General features: G+C 39.2%; 1 protein-coding gene across 2 annotated transcripts in view; it reads right to left on the reverse strand.

The window, feature by feature from the left end:
- Nucleotides 1–15,546, reverse strand: part of VAV3 (vav guanine nucleotide exchange factor 3) — a 546,183-nt gene that overhangs the window by 300,967 nt on the left and 229,670 nt on the right. For both annotated transcript variants that reach the window (XM_063940113.1, XM_063940112.1), the window contains exon 2: nucleotides 13,977–14,093. In XM_063940113.1, the coding sequence (XP_063796183.1) occupies nucleotides 13,977–14,093 (117 nt within the window). The remainder of the gene's footprint in view (nucleotides 1–13,976; nucleotides 14,094–15,546) is intronic.

Below are 15,546 nucleotides of genomic sequence, written 5' to 3' on the forward strand. Positions count from 1 at the left end.
TTTTTAGTGAGATAGTGAAACCTTTGTTTTCTGAAGGCTCAATGTCCGCAAACTTTGGTTAATACACAAAGTTTTTAAAAATATTGTATTAAATGACCTTCAGGCTGTGTGTACAAGGTGTATATGAAACATAAATGAATTGTGTGAATTTATACACACTTTGTTTAATGCACAAAGTTATTAAAAATATTGGCTAAAATGACCTTCAAGCTGTGTGTATAAGGTGTATATGAAACAAATGCATTCTGTGCTTAGACTTAGGTCCCATCACCATGATATCTCATTATGGTATGTAATTATTCCAAAATGTGGAAAAATCCGATATCCAAAAGTCTTCCGGTCCCAAGCATTTTGGATAAGGGATACTCAACCTGTACTATATATATTTCTATAGTCCCTATTGGTCCCATAACCTTTAGACAGAGATAAATATCAAAAACGATTAGGCAGAGGGTCGAATACATACATTTTTAAGTGTCATTAATCCACATAATCCCGATCATGTGACTGACAAAGGTCACGTGATCGGGATTCCATCCAACCATATAATAAGATCATAGTCATGTGGTATCTTACATATGATTTTCATGAGGCCGGTTGCCAGGCAACATATCACAAATGTAATCAATGTCCGGTCAGGTGACGCGCCAGACACTGACATGTGTCACATGATCGGACGTACGTCCGCCGGCGCAACGTGTCCCGGCTAGTGCGGCGAGGTTGTATGGCTGATTACTAGTGAGCCCAACCTCCCGCACATATCACGTGATCGGAAGACTAGTTGTCTCCATAAACATTCCCCGTCTATGCAGGGCAGATAGACTCTGTATTTTGGTTGCTATGGCAACCTGCAGACCGATCATAGATACCATGATTCGAGTGTGGGAATTACCTCATATTTCGGTTGCCGCAGCAACCCGTAAATAGATCATAATAGACAAAATTCCAAATACATGAATATTAATATATTATATACACATTATATACATATAAAAGAGGGGCAATGAGGTGGATATTTATACATGAAGAGTTATTCAATAGAGATTTGTGTAAACGATTAGAGAAAAAGATGAAGGCATATATATGCATACAGATAGACAATACTAATGGAATACATAATAATCCAAAGCTTATCCAAGAGATTCATCTTAAGGGAGATTCGATCTAAAAGATGTTTAGGATATTTCATCTAATGATATGAATAATATATATATGTCACATATATTTCTGTCCATTCGGAGGCAAAAAAATATATAGATATTTAATCATATGACAGAATTCAGCTCCATTGTTTCATTGAGGCCCACCGGATGCAGGGAATTAAATTTCAGCATCCAGAAAACCTCACGACGACATAACATCTTGAACCTGTCGCCCCCCTTAGATGTAGGGGCGATCTGTTCAAGACACAATACAGAAAGACAAGATGGATTCGCTGAGTGTTTTAAAAGGTAGTGTCGAGAGACACTATGAGTTTGACATTTATTTATAATATTCCTTCTATGTTCCATAAAGCGAACTCGGAATTTTCTCGTTGTGCGACCCACATAATGACTATGATCTTATTATATGGTTGGACGGAATCCCGATCACGTGACCTTTGTCAGTCACATGATCGGGATTATGTGGATTAATGACACTTAAAAATGTATGTATTTGACCCTCTGCCTAATCGTTTTTGATATTTATCTCTGTCTAAAGGTTATGGGACCAATAGGGACTATAGAAATATATAGTATATGATAAAAATCCGAAAGGCTTATGTTTTATAATTATGTTTTATTCATGTGTAATTAATCATGCCACTCAAATGAGGTATAAAAGGGCTTCATATTAGCCACTACATCACTTGCTCCTGAGGAAGCTGGACTGCACAAACCAGCGAAAAGCGTTGAGCTTATTGCCTATTTTGACATCCTATTTCCACTTGTGACATCCGATTGACACGCCAGTACCACCATCTTGGACTTTCTTACTGCAGTACTTACCTATCTGGACCTTCTTCTGGCATGCTAAGGAGGAAATTGGTTCCAGTTATTTAATTGGTGGACATTATCTGCACTAAGGACCACTGGTAAATACCTTATACCTGCAATTATCGGTTATATGCAAAACAGCCGATTAGTGATGGACATATCCAGTGACATTAACTTTTTAAGAGTGTCTTAAGTCACCTATGTGGTATATTCAGTCAATATTCAACATTCAGGCATATTGTGGCATATTCTAATTTTTATTTCTTTTTTAATATGTTTTAAAATGCTAAATAAATGTGTTATATCTTTTTACTAAGTCTTTCGGATTAGTGATTAATATATTTGTGCATGATCAGCCAGCGCTGGTACACCCACTTGTTCTATTGTTTTTACCTTTAAGGGATTTACCACCCTTTACCAGCTGCTATTGAGAGCGCGCCCTTTTCTTGTTTTTATTACTTCTGTAGTTTTTTTGGTATACGGGTGCTGCAATCATGAGCTGTTTCATGAATTATAATGAACGTAAGAATAGAAGGGAGACCTATTGGTCCCATATTGATATTTCTAAATTGGATGGCCCTATCTCTGACAAACCTGATATGTATAAAGATTTTTACAAACTAGAAGATCTATTAAAAGCTGAATCAAGAAATTGGTTTGATAGTACTAACTTAAAACAATACATTGATAGAAAAATAATACCTAGAGGTCTCAGATTATATAAACCATCCATTTTCCAAGAAGATGAAGAATACCAGAAACAATGGGACCAAATTTTGGATGAGTGCTCTATCGCACTAATGAAACTGGTTGTCAGATATAGGGTCTCCAAGGTTAATAATTATAATAATAGAGATAGGATTATTAATGACAAGGTAGTCAAATACGAACAAAACATTATGAGTATCAAACAGAAAAAATTTAAACGGGATATTGTAGATTATGAGAATAATGAAGTTCGTACTTTTAGACAGAGGGATAGAAGAAGGGATATTTATCCCAATACAAGGAGAGAGAAAAGCAAAATCCATCATAATGATTATTCTCAAAATAGTAGGAATATAATACAGAAACCTACCCATAAGAATTATGTTCATCCGAACAGATATGAAGTTTTGACAGAATATGAGGATAATAAATTTCAATCACCTCATTCTAAGTATTCAAATAAAAGAGATAGGTATCAATCTATTAGAGACAAAAGGCCAAATCCTACTGATGGGTATGATCATTATGAGAAGAGGGGGGAATTTGGGGGGGCACGCCCCAAGACAATCATGTGGAGACCCAATTTCAAGAACCCAAGAGATATACCCAAAAGAAGAAGAGATTCCAGTTTAGAGGAAACAGAGGAGGTAGAAACAGAAAGAAAAAATCCAAGAAGATTTTGAGTAAGAACTCTTTAGAGAATAAAAATAAAAAACAAAGTGTATTTAATCTTTCAAGCAAAACTCTTACTAGTTCAGAGTTGTCATTACTAGAGAGAGGTTTAAAATTCTCTCCGACTAATGACCCTAATCTCTTTGAACTATATGTTGACCTCAACAGATTTGCGCGTACTTTGTGCCGCAAGAGGTACTTTGCTAAAAAGAGCCTAAATGTAAAAAATGATGACTCTATACCCATTATTCTCAACAGCACAGACAACATTATGCTATCCATGTTGGAACAATTATGGGAAGAAAACAACACTTCCCACGAGGTGCCTCTTGCGACACAAAAAATCTTTGACGTCAAGAGAGAATGCGGTTCTTTTAAATGTAGGTCAGAATTTTTTCCTATATCAGCCAAGAGCAGTAGTATAGAAGCATTCTACAGGATCACTCTAGATGATTTCAAAGAAATGGTAGAACACAATCAAACCAAATTCCAAACACCATCCAATTTAACCAGACAAGAACAAAGAGCACTTCATATACTAAAACAGGATAACTCGATAATTTCTAAAGAAGCTGACAAGGGCGGAGGTCTCGTAATTATGGATCGCATTTATTATGTCAAGGAGGCAACTAATCAATTAGGAGATACTAATTTCTATAAAATACTTGATACCAACCCCACATCCAATTTTTTAATTGAATTAAAAAACCTCCTTAACTCTGCATTAGAATCAGGTGTCTTGTCTAAGGAAGAACACCGATTCCTACTACCACAATACCCAGTCACTCCCACTTTTTATTTTTTACCTAAAATACACAAATCCCTCACCTCACCTCAAGTTCGGCCTATTATTTCGGGTATCAATTCCCTAACTTCTAATTTGTCCCATTATGTTGACACTTTCCTTCAATCACGCGTTTCTACACTGAGATCGCATCTAAGAGACACAACTGATTTTCTTACCAAAATACAATCTATAAAATGGAAGGACTCTTATGCCTTTATAACTCTCGATGTTAAAGCATTATATACACATATTCCACATACAACAGGATATGATGTTATCTCTAGACGTTTGTGTAGGGATGACGGTCTCAGTGTGGAACATAGACTCTTTCTTTTACACTGTATCACATTTATTCTCACACACAATTACTTCACTTTTCTTGGTTGTTATTATTTACAGGTGATGGGAACGGCCATGGGGACCAGGTTCGCCCCTAGTTATGCAAATTTATACATGGGCGACTTCGAAGAACAACATATATAGATGGGCCCATGGGGGACGTCCCTGGTCTTCTATGGCCGTTACATCGATGATTTATTTATTATTTGGGATGGGGATGAGTTATCAGCTAATTTTTTTGTTTCCACTTTAAACACTAACCCAGTGGTTCCCAAACTGTGTGCCGTGGCTCCCTGGGGTGCCTCGGGACACTTGCAGGGGTGCCCTGGGTTGGTGGTCCAGGACCAATTCAAATTATTTATGGTCAATATAAAAGGCAAAACTAGTGCTGGTGGCCGTCAGTCATAAAATATGGGGACAAACAGAAGCAAATCTTGTCCCTCACCACACAACTGACCCTAAGGATGACCTATAAACACAGTCTACTTAATTTAATATTTCTTTCTAAATTTCTCAAGAAGAAATTATTGGCCTAGGGGTGCCGTGAAAAAAATTCTGATACTCATGGGCGCCGTGATTCAAAAAAGTTTGGGAACCACTGCACTAACCTATACAATCTTACATTCACTTCCACTTATAGTAGGAATCGGGTGGACTTCCTTGACTTGACACTTGAGATAATCAATAAAGAGATTGTCACATCCAATTATATGAAACCTGTTGACACCCATTCTTATTTACATTATACAAGTTCACACCATAAATCTTGGAAGAATAACATTCCAAAAGGACAATTCATGCGGCTACGCCGCAACTGCACTAATATTGAGACCTTCGCCATACAAGCTAAAGAACTGTCAGATTCTTTTAGAAACAGAGATTATCCAGAAGCATTACTTCAACAGGCATATACAGAGGTCTATAATATGGACAGACAAAAACTTTTTTAAAAAAAACCTAAACGAAAAGAAGAAAACCATAGAAATAGGGAATTTTCATTCATATGCAAATACAACCGATGTGCTCAAGAGATTAAGTCCATAGTGTCACGTAACTATAAAATACTAAAACAAGATCATATACTTAGTACTATCTTACCTGTTAAACCACAAATCATATATAAGAAGAATAAGTCATTAAAAACCATTTTAGCTCCCAGTCACTTAAAGGTGATAAAAGAACCCACGACTCAGAAAGGTATAGAGTGGCTTAGTTCTACCACTTGGTTTTCATAAATGTGGCTTAACCAGAAGTACGATGTGTACACATATACAACGTAAGACCACTATGATTAATATTCCTTACTTTAATGAGACTTATAAATTGAAATCTTTTTTGAATTGTGAATCAACCTTTGTTATATATTTGTTAACCTGCAGTTGCGGACTCAATTATGTGGGTCGCACAACGAGAAAATTACGAGTTCGCTTTATGGAACATAGAAGGAATATTATAAATAAATGTCAAACTCATAGTGTCTCTCGACACTACCTTTTAAAACACTCAGCGAATCCAACTTGTCTTTCTGTATTGTGTCTTGAACAGATCGCCCCTACATCTAAGGGGGGGCGACAGGTTCAAGAAGTTATGTAGTCGTGAGGTATTCTGGATGCTGAAATTTAATTCCCTGCATCCGGTGGGCCTCAATGAAACAATGGAGCTGAATTCTGTCATATGATTAAATATCTATATATTTTTTTGCCTCCGAATGAACAGAAACATATGTGATATATATATCATTAGATGAAATATCCTAAACATCTTTTAGATCGAATCTCCCTTAAGATGAATCTCTTGGATAAGCTTTGGATTATTATGTATTCCATTAGTATTGTCTATCTGTATGCATATATATGCCTTCACATGTTCTTGGGTGCCCTGAAGCCTTCTTCACAACTATTGAACCTCTCCCCATGAAGTTGTTGATGATCTGATAAATGGTTGATTTAGGTGAAATCTTACTAGCAGCAATATCCTTGCCTGTGAAGCCCTTTTTGTGCAAAGCAATGATGACTGCACGTGTTTCCTTGCAGGTAACCATGGTTAACAGAGGAAGAACAATGATTTCAGGCACCAATCTCCTTATAAAGCTTCCAGTCTGTTATTCTAACTAAATCAGCATGACAGAGTGATCTCCAGTCTTGTCCTCGTCAACACTCACACCTGTTTTAATGAGAGAATCACTGACATGATGTCAGCTGGTCCTTTTGTGGCAGGGCTGAAATGCAGTGGAAATTTTGTTTTTGAGATTAAGTTCATTGTCGTAGCAAAGAGGGACTTTGCAATTAATTGCAATTCATCTGATCACTCTTCATGACATTCTCGAGTATATGCAAATTGCCATCATAAAAACTGAGGCAGCAGACTGTGAAATTAATATTTGTGTCATTCTCAAAAATTTTGGCCATGGCTGTATATGTCATGGATGATGAGTGACCTACTCTCAAACTACTCTATTTCCTATAAGAACTTAAAATGTATCCCACAATAAGATATTCTTTCTGGTTCTGCCTGTACGTTCTACCCTTCTGACTGAATGTCTGGTCAAATGTCTGCATGTTACTATATTGTATTTCTGCTATTGAACCTGTATATTATAACCTTTTGTTATGCAATTGTCTCCTTGTATTTGTTTTTGTTCCCTTCCCCACAACCTTTCTTCATCTATCTCTCTCCCGAAACCAATGATCTCTATAAGGAAGCTTTGGCTCAATATAGTATGAAAGCATCACCTGGTTGGGAGGAACTTGTAAATATTAAGAAAAACTGTGTTACTCTTAACCATAACCCTGGGAGTGAGCACAGAGTACACTAGTGAGGAAAATGTGTGCTTAGCACTAAAGTGCTTATTTAAATTACAGGGAAAGTGTTAAAATGATCTATAAAAATATAGTCAAGTGGTTCACAAACTGCTCCGGGCACGTAGTCTAGTCCCACATGTAACTATCTGGGTGGTATATTTTTGTGGCCAGTTACACAGGCCCGGCCACTTAGTGCATTGCTTGTGAAACTGGATATCGCGATGCACTAGTATATCTATACTGTTGAGTGAAATTACTGATGGTGGGGTTCTAGGCTACCGGGTCCCGTAAGGCAGCAGGACATTCTCAGAAGCCAATCATCAAAGATGTCCTCAGCTGTCAATTGTGGGCAGAAGTAGAGTAACAGACTCAGGAGAGTCTGCTCTATGGGATCAAAAGGGGGCTCCAAGCTGCAGTAACCATTATAGTTACAGCAATTGTGTTTTAATGAGCATAAGGGAGGGCATGAGGTGATGGGCATATAAATGGCAAGTGAGGAGGTCAGTAAAACTATAGGATATCCACAAGACTAAGGGTAAATTAAACAATGAGGCTATGTGTTGTAATAGAGTAGGTCATGAGCACCCAATAATCTGTTAAGTTATAGTGGAAGGAGATTGTGTCAGCTTTTATAAGGCTCTGGCTGCTGGGTGAAAGCATTTGATTTGCGAGCCTTCCCCACCCTCCCTACCTGGATTTGAGTTGTTTCTGTTTTTCTTTGACTAGTTTGTGGTGTGAAACGAATAGCAGGTCATCAACTCTGGTGTAATACTTTAATTTTGGGTGTACACACTTTTGTTGGCTGTACCACAAAAACAGGGACAGCGTCACCACCTTCACTTGTGGATAGTCAAGTTATATGGTTGAGTTGGATATCGTGTTTGTTTGTTTTGTGAGGCATCCTTGATGGTATCCACCCACAATACATGTTGTTGTTTGTGGTGCAGGGTTGCATTGATTTTGGCCACTATTTTCTTTGACACCATATAGTAATGTCCCCTTTGAGTTTTAATCTATGATTTTAAATAAATAGCTAGCAAGTTCTGCCAAAATGACATGTCTTTCTTTGTGTCTTTATTTTAGATGTACAGTATAATGTGTTATATTCTGCCCTAGACACATCAGCCATTAGAAGATTTATATAACTTTTAGAGGTGTTCGTTTAAGCAGATATTTGCTTTGTGCGGAAACCACATGTTGACACTTTGTAATTATATTGTATTACTATAATAGAAACTCTCTAGTATGGTGTTAATGAAACGGATGCTAGCACTGTGGTCAAAGTAAAAATGTAGGTGTTAACAGAAGTGGTGATGTACAGTATGCAGATGTTACCTGCCCGCTACACGTGAAAATGCAGAACTGAATACAAACACCATGTACAAACTCTTAATGCCATTTCTTTACACGCTATTGTGCCTATTACAGTGGAAGAATGACTGAAATGTATTTACATGTAGTAGATAAGGGTTAACCTTCCTATTTTGCTTTTTCCTTTAGAGGAGACGAGTTCTATTTAATTAGAAAAGCATTCAGGGGTCACTCACTGCAGCCTGCCAGATCCATAGCAATACAAAAACTGTATTACATGTCCCCAGTGCTTTTACCATAGTCATTTTTTTATATACTTTCATCTCTATATTGGTGACAACTTAGTCACTTACCTGTGCTACAAGGTCTGGTTTGTTGCTCTACTGTGATCTAATACAGTGTGTCCCAACCTTGGTCCTCAGGGAAGACTTAACAGACCAGATTTTAAGGATATCCATGCTTGAACACAGATGGTTAAAGATGGTTCTGAAGCAAGTCCCACATTTTTACCTTGAAATAAATATTTTCCCTACCTTATCACACCCTCAGACGAGTGAGCTGGACATATTTATTTTTACAGTGTAACTTATATATGAGTTTGGACACTCCTCTCTCAAATCTAAGCGGTCTATGTACTAAGCCTTGGATGGAGATAAAGTACCAACCAACCAGCTCCTCCTAACTGTAATTTTTCAAACACAGTCTGTAACATGAGAGTTAGGCCTTGATTAGCTGGTACTTTATCTCCATCCACTTTATCTCCATCCAAGGCTTAGTAAATAGGCCCCATAAATCTCTGCACATTTTTAACCTATCCCACATGCAGTGCAGCATGGTTTTACACAGGTACAAAAGTACGGAGCTGCATTTATCATTTTTTGGGTGGTATTCAAATTATATATCACGACCAATCTTCTTTCTAAAGTGATCCCCGTTATTGCGCATATCATGCCCACAGTAATCAGGTTTGGCTGCGTAAAGGGTTGGGTGCATCGGTACCACGTGGGTAGCAGGCTGAAATGATTATACCAAGCCCGTCAGCAGAAACAGAATGGGTGTCGAAGGGGTTGAAAAGAATTGAATACCGTCCTTTGAGTCTGCAGCAATCTGACAATTTGTGGCACGCAAAATGTTGCTTTTTAGCTTGTGTACAAGGAAGTAAGAAGAGCAAAGGAGGTATGGCATCTGGATGCCTGCTCTTGTCTGCATTAGATGGTGGACCTCCATCCATAGGGTGGCTATTTTGTAGCAATGCCATCAAATGTGAGACAGAGTACCTTCATTGCTACAGTGCTAGAAAAAAATAGGCGACATGTTTGGGGAAATAAGTACATACATTTAGACATTAGATATCATCTGTAAAATATGTTGTATTGAGTTTTGTTGCTTTTCGCAAAAACAGAGGCTTTAGAGAAGCTGGACCTAACCATGTCTCAGAATTCGGGGTCAAGCATTTCATCCAGGTTTTTTTCACATCTGAGCTCATGTCATTAATTGAGGAGCTAATATGATGCAGAATAGATTGGTTTAAAGAGAAATGAGACTTTTGACGAGAAACCCTGACAGCAAAATGAGACTAAGTGAGACAGCTCATGTTATAGATCCAATAATTATGATAAATATATCTTGGAACTGTAGATTTAATGAAGAGAAGAAACATTGTTGCAGATCAATATAACTGTACCTGATTGTTTGCTGTCAGAAGAGGTGTAGAAAACCTGAGGGTAGTTTTGAAGGGGTGGGGTGGGGGTGGGGTAGAAAAATGGGTCTCTTGGGGTTGCCAATGTCAGCATTGTGGCTTTAAAATGTTGTAGATATGTAATTTGCTTGTTGGGAGAATTTAGGCTTTTGACATTTAGGGACAAAATTTAATATTCATGGAGACAGAAAGTAAAAGAGTGAACCGGGGTGGTAAAGCCAAGAAGCAGAGAAAAGAGGAAAGAAGGACAGACAGGACTTCCAGGAGAGGAGGCCAGTCCAATCTCAGTGTCACATTTCTAGGTCAGAAATGTGGATTCTCACTAGAAGCTGGGATCAGCACCACCAGCAGCAGGGGCACAGAATTAAATATACTCCTATGAGGGGGAACCAGCCTGAGAAGGGGAGTGAGCAGACTGACGGTAAGTATAATAGCGGAGCTCACCGGGTCCTGCCACTGAATGACACTGAGTAAACCTGATACAGCAATGTAACCAGAAACGAGGGTTTGCCTTACGGCGTGGAACGTGAATATAAGGCAAACGTTGCTTGTCATGAACAATATACTGGACGACAGTTACAACAGGGATAAGACAGTGTAGAAATCGGTCAAGAAAACAAGTGGGTGAATCAGATATAGAAGAACAGTGTAAGACTAGGGTACATAAATCAGTAATGTAGGATAAGCATATTCATGAGGAGGGATGCAACATTTAAAGCAGTAGCGATCACCCTAGCATCAGAAATGTAATCAGGAATGACAGATGAATGTCAGTAAAACCTAATTAAATAAGTGTGAATTATAGTAAAGTTTCACAGAGACATATCAACATTCAAGGCTAAGCCTAAGACATTGGGACTGGGGAGCTCAAAGGGGTAGGAGGTGCAAATAGGCAGTAAAGAGAGTTAACCACTTGCCTGGCATGGTCGCATCAGATGCAACCACACCAGCAAGTGTTTTATCTGACTTGGTTGCACAGGATGTGACCAGTCAGATAAACAGTGTTAGCAGCGGCAGGGAAGGGAAACTTCCCTCCGCTGCTGCTCTCAGAGGGACTGGAAGGTCCCTCTGCCTCCCTACACCCGTCTTTCAGTGTTGCCGTGCTGCCAATTATTGCTGATCGGTCAGCAAGGCAGGACCCCCCACCCAGCGGCTGCAGACAATGGCCGCCGCTGGGAAAGGGTAACCTTACCTCCCCCAGCCACCTCCAGACCCCCCTGTGTACCTGGCAGCTGTCTTGGGGATAAAAAGTAATGTCGCAATGGTCGCGATGTTACCGATGTTCCAATGTTACCGATCCTCCCAACCGATGTTCCGATGTTTGAGAATTATTTTGTTTTTTATAAATATATACACACACAGTATATATATATATATATATATATATATATTGTGACAAGAACACTGGAATAGTGTTTGAGGGCAGGTATGTTTGTCCCAGGTTCTTGTCTTACCTGTATTAGAAAAATGAAAACTTCTAGGAAAATGTTTTGTTTTGTCAGAACCTTTTCAGTTTATTGGAAAAGCTGGATAAGGGCCCTGAAAGAAAGATAGGGCAAGTTCCAGACGTTGGGCCCAGTTCAGGTCTTTGGCCTCACAGAGGGCTAATCAGGGTTTCAGCTGTGTAAGTGTGTTATAGGGCTGCTAGCCTGATTAGTGTGTGCAGACCGCCTGGGAAGACTGCAGGATCTCTGTGAGAGAAATACGCTTCCTTATACAAGTGAGCCATACAGTGTTGACTGGAAAACTCTTGTGTTTTTTTGTTTAGAGACAGTTAGGAACATCTTGTGTTTAGTTAGTGCCGGACAGGCAAGGTATTTTCTTTTGACGTTTGTTTTATTTGCTGTTTAATAAAATTGATTGTGGCCAGTTGCACCATAAAAACTGGACTTGTATGATTTCTCAGCTGCTGCCTGCTGCCATCTACCCCAAGAAACGGGGTCCGGTTCCCCTACAGTGTTACAATATATATAAATATAGATAGATAGATAGATAGATAGATAGATAGATAGAATTTTATTTTTTTAACTAAAAATAATTTTGGATAAGGTTAAATTCATGTTCTTCGCCTATTTCACTCATAAAAAAAATACAATTTCGGAGCGTTTTTTGCGGGACAAAATTGTCAGTTAAGTGGTTAAACAAAATAAAGCGAAGCAGTCTCTGCTCCAACTAGAGTCTGACAAAACACTTTTTCTAACTCAACTGAAAAGAGGTAATGTCCATATCTTGATACGTTTTGCTTCCATATATCGGTCAGATCTGGGGAAAATACTGTATTTCTAATGAAGAGACACAATAAGCTACAACGCTTTGGACTATTTTCATATAAGCTACTATCCAAGCTACTCAATCCATTTGTTGAGGCTAAACATCCTGTTTTACATGGACTTTCCATAATTGTTTCTGAGCACATAATGAGAAACTCTTACAGGATTTCACCATGGGTAATATCCAGTATTAGTCTGGCCAAAACTGGGGTACTAAGCACTTAGGGGCCGATGTATTAAGCCTGGAGAAGTGATAAAGCAGTGATAAAAAAAGTGATAAGTCGATGGTGATAATGCACCAGCCAATAAGCTCCTGTCATTTTTCAAACCCAAAATGAGTGGCTGGTGCTTTATCACCTTCCACTTATCACTGCTTTATCATTTCTCCAGGCGTAAGACATCTGCCCCTTCTTTACGTGGATCTAAGTATGAAGTACAATAGGCCACTACGTGCTGTACATGTTGGCAGTCTATGGGGTGATCAGACCTTGAGGATCCAACCACACTGAACCTCAGAAAACCCTCTAAAAATGCTATGCATTGGATGAGGTTTCTGCAGATTCCGGGGTAAATGGACTTCCTTTACCGTCCAGTGTGAAGAATTTTGGCCCTCAAGGGGCCATATGGCTCAGAGACAGAGAGGGTCTTTTTCACAAGTGGGACTGATTGTTGATAACATACCCTTCTTTGGGAACTTTTTGTGCTTTTACATTTTTTATCCAATTTTCTGAGATTTTAATAACAAGAAATGTTTAAAACAATGGGGGTCATTCCGAGTTGATCGCTAGCTGCCGTTGTTCGCAGCGATCAGGCTAAAAATCGGCACTTCTGCGCATGCGTATGGTGCACACTGCGCACACGCGTGACGTACTTTCACAAAAGCCAATGTAGTTTTACACAAGGTCTAGCGACGCTTTTCAGTCGCACTGCTGATCGTTGAGTGATTGACAGGAAGTGGGTGTTTCTGGGTGGTAACTGGCCGTTTTCGGGGAGTGTGTGTAAAAACGCAGGCGTGCCAGATAAAAATGCAGGAGTGGCTGGAGAAACGGGGGAGTGGCTGGCCGAACGCAGGGTGTGTTTGTGACGTCAAAACAGGAACTAAACAGTCTGAAGTGATCGCAAGGTAGGAGTAGGTCTGCAGCTACTCTGATACTGCACTTTTTTTTTTTGTAGCAGCGCTGCGATCCTTTCGGTCGCACTTCTGCTAAGCTAAGATACACTCCCAGAGGGCGGCGGCTTAGCATTTGCACTGCTGCTAAAAGCAGCTAGCGAGCGACCAACTCGGAATGAGGGCCAATATGCACAGTAATTTGTTTTAGGTCTGCAATGAAGAAATTCTGCTTCTACAAGTGGTCGTGTTCTAACATCCTTATGCACATTTGTTCAAACTGATGATACAAGAGTGTGAAATACCTTTGCAAAATCCCGCACATCAAATAAGTCAAATGCTTCAAACAAGTCACTTTTCTTCATGTTGAAAGATTCACAGCATACAGCGAGGAAAGTCCGGATGTTCTTGAGACACAGAAACTAAAAGGATGGAAGGATATCAGTAAATAACGTGCATAAAATCTACAGAATGTACAGTATAAAAACGTCTCTCTCATATCAGCCAGGATACTGAGAAAATATTATTGAACACTGATATTACCACTGTACGTCATTTACCAATGTTTTTATAAAAACTATTGTACGTGAAGTAGCTGTTGCAATTTCTCGGCACGGTTCCATAGTTATAGTAGAATTTTCAGCACTAAGATGCCTCAGGTACTAAAGTATATTCAAAGAAACCACTGTACAAAAAATGGTTGTAATAGAATGGTGTCTTCAAATATTAATATTAAATATAACATTATTTTATTTAAACAATATAATGATAAATGAAATTAGTGTAAACTATTGAACGGTGCATCTTCTAGCAGATCCTACCTATTTATGCAGCCCAATCATTTGCTGGTCGTCTTTGTGACATTGTCTTTTTGTAAGTGACCTGTGAGAGCTGGGGCATATGCATACACAACACGAATTATAAAATGTATATAAATATGTGCAGGGAATAGCAATGACGCTGGATGTACAAAAGGCCTAATTCAGACATGGTCTCTGCAGCAGCAGCGTTCGCAGGCTGAAGCCCTGTGCCGTGTGCGCACACAGTGAGATGTGACGGCATCTCACTTGTGCGATTGCCTCTACCTGAATGACAGAAAGAGGCGGTCGGGGGCGCGTCGATGGTGTTGCAGATCGGAGATGTGCATTTTTTGCACATTTACGATCAGGTCTGAATTAGGCCCAATGTACAATGATGCGCTGATTACTGGCACACTTGTTTTTACACACAATTAGGTTCACTACACAAGGAGCAATATAGTGATCATATGCACAATCAATGCTTCTTGTTTAGTGCACTTGTGAAATGTTTTGGATGCAAGGGTTATTAAATCGGAAATAGGACTCAATATAATTTAAAGATTTCATGTAGACATCATGGGGGAGATTCAAATGTTTGAAAAGTCAGTTAGGAACCTGTTTTTTCCTATCTAATAGACAGGAAAAAATGTGTATGTTTTTGTTTTATTAGCTCCCGTCCAGCCTCGGCTGGTTGCTATGGGAACTATCCTGCGACGCGGCGTGCCGTGACGTCAGGTGACGGCGATGCGGAAGTGTGGCTGGAAGGACTGGCGGGCGGTCGCGCCGTGGAGCAGGTGAGTAGGGTTTGTGTTAATGTCTGTCGTGTTGTCTATAAATGTTTGATTGTAAGGCATTTTGAGGATTGCCTGGCCCTGAGGACGGGGTCTAACCCCCGACACATGTTGGCCCAATAAACCACTTGTTTATACTGCAGCCGTTTAAGTCTGACTGAGTGCCGCCGATTTACCTCTGAACTATATATATATATATATATATATATATATACATATACACACACACATACTGTATATATATATATTATATATATATATATATGTGGCAGTACGGATGGTGT

This window comes from Pseudophryne corroboree, chromosome 9 (assembly GCF_028390025.1).
Source record: "Pseudophryne corroboree isolate aPseCor3 chromosome 9, aPseCor3.hap2, whole genome shotgun sequence".
NCBI classification, from domain to species: Eukaryota; Metazoa; Chordata; class Amphibia; order Anura; family Myobatrachidae; genus Pseudophryne; species Pseudophryne corroboree.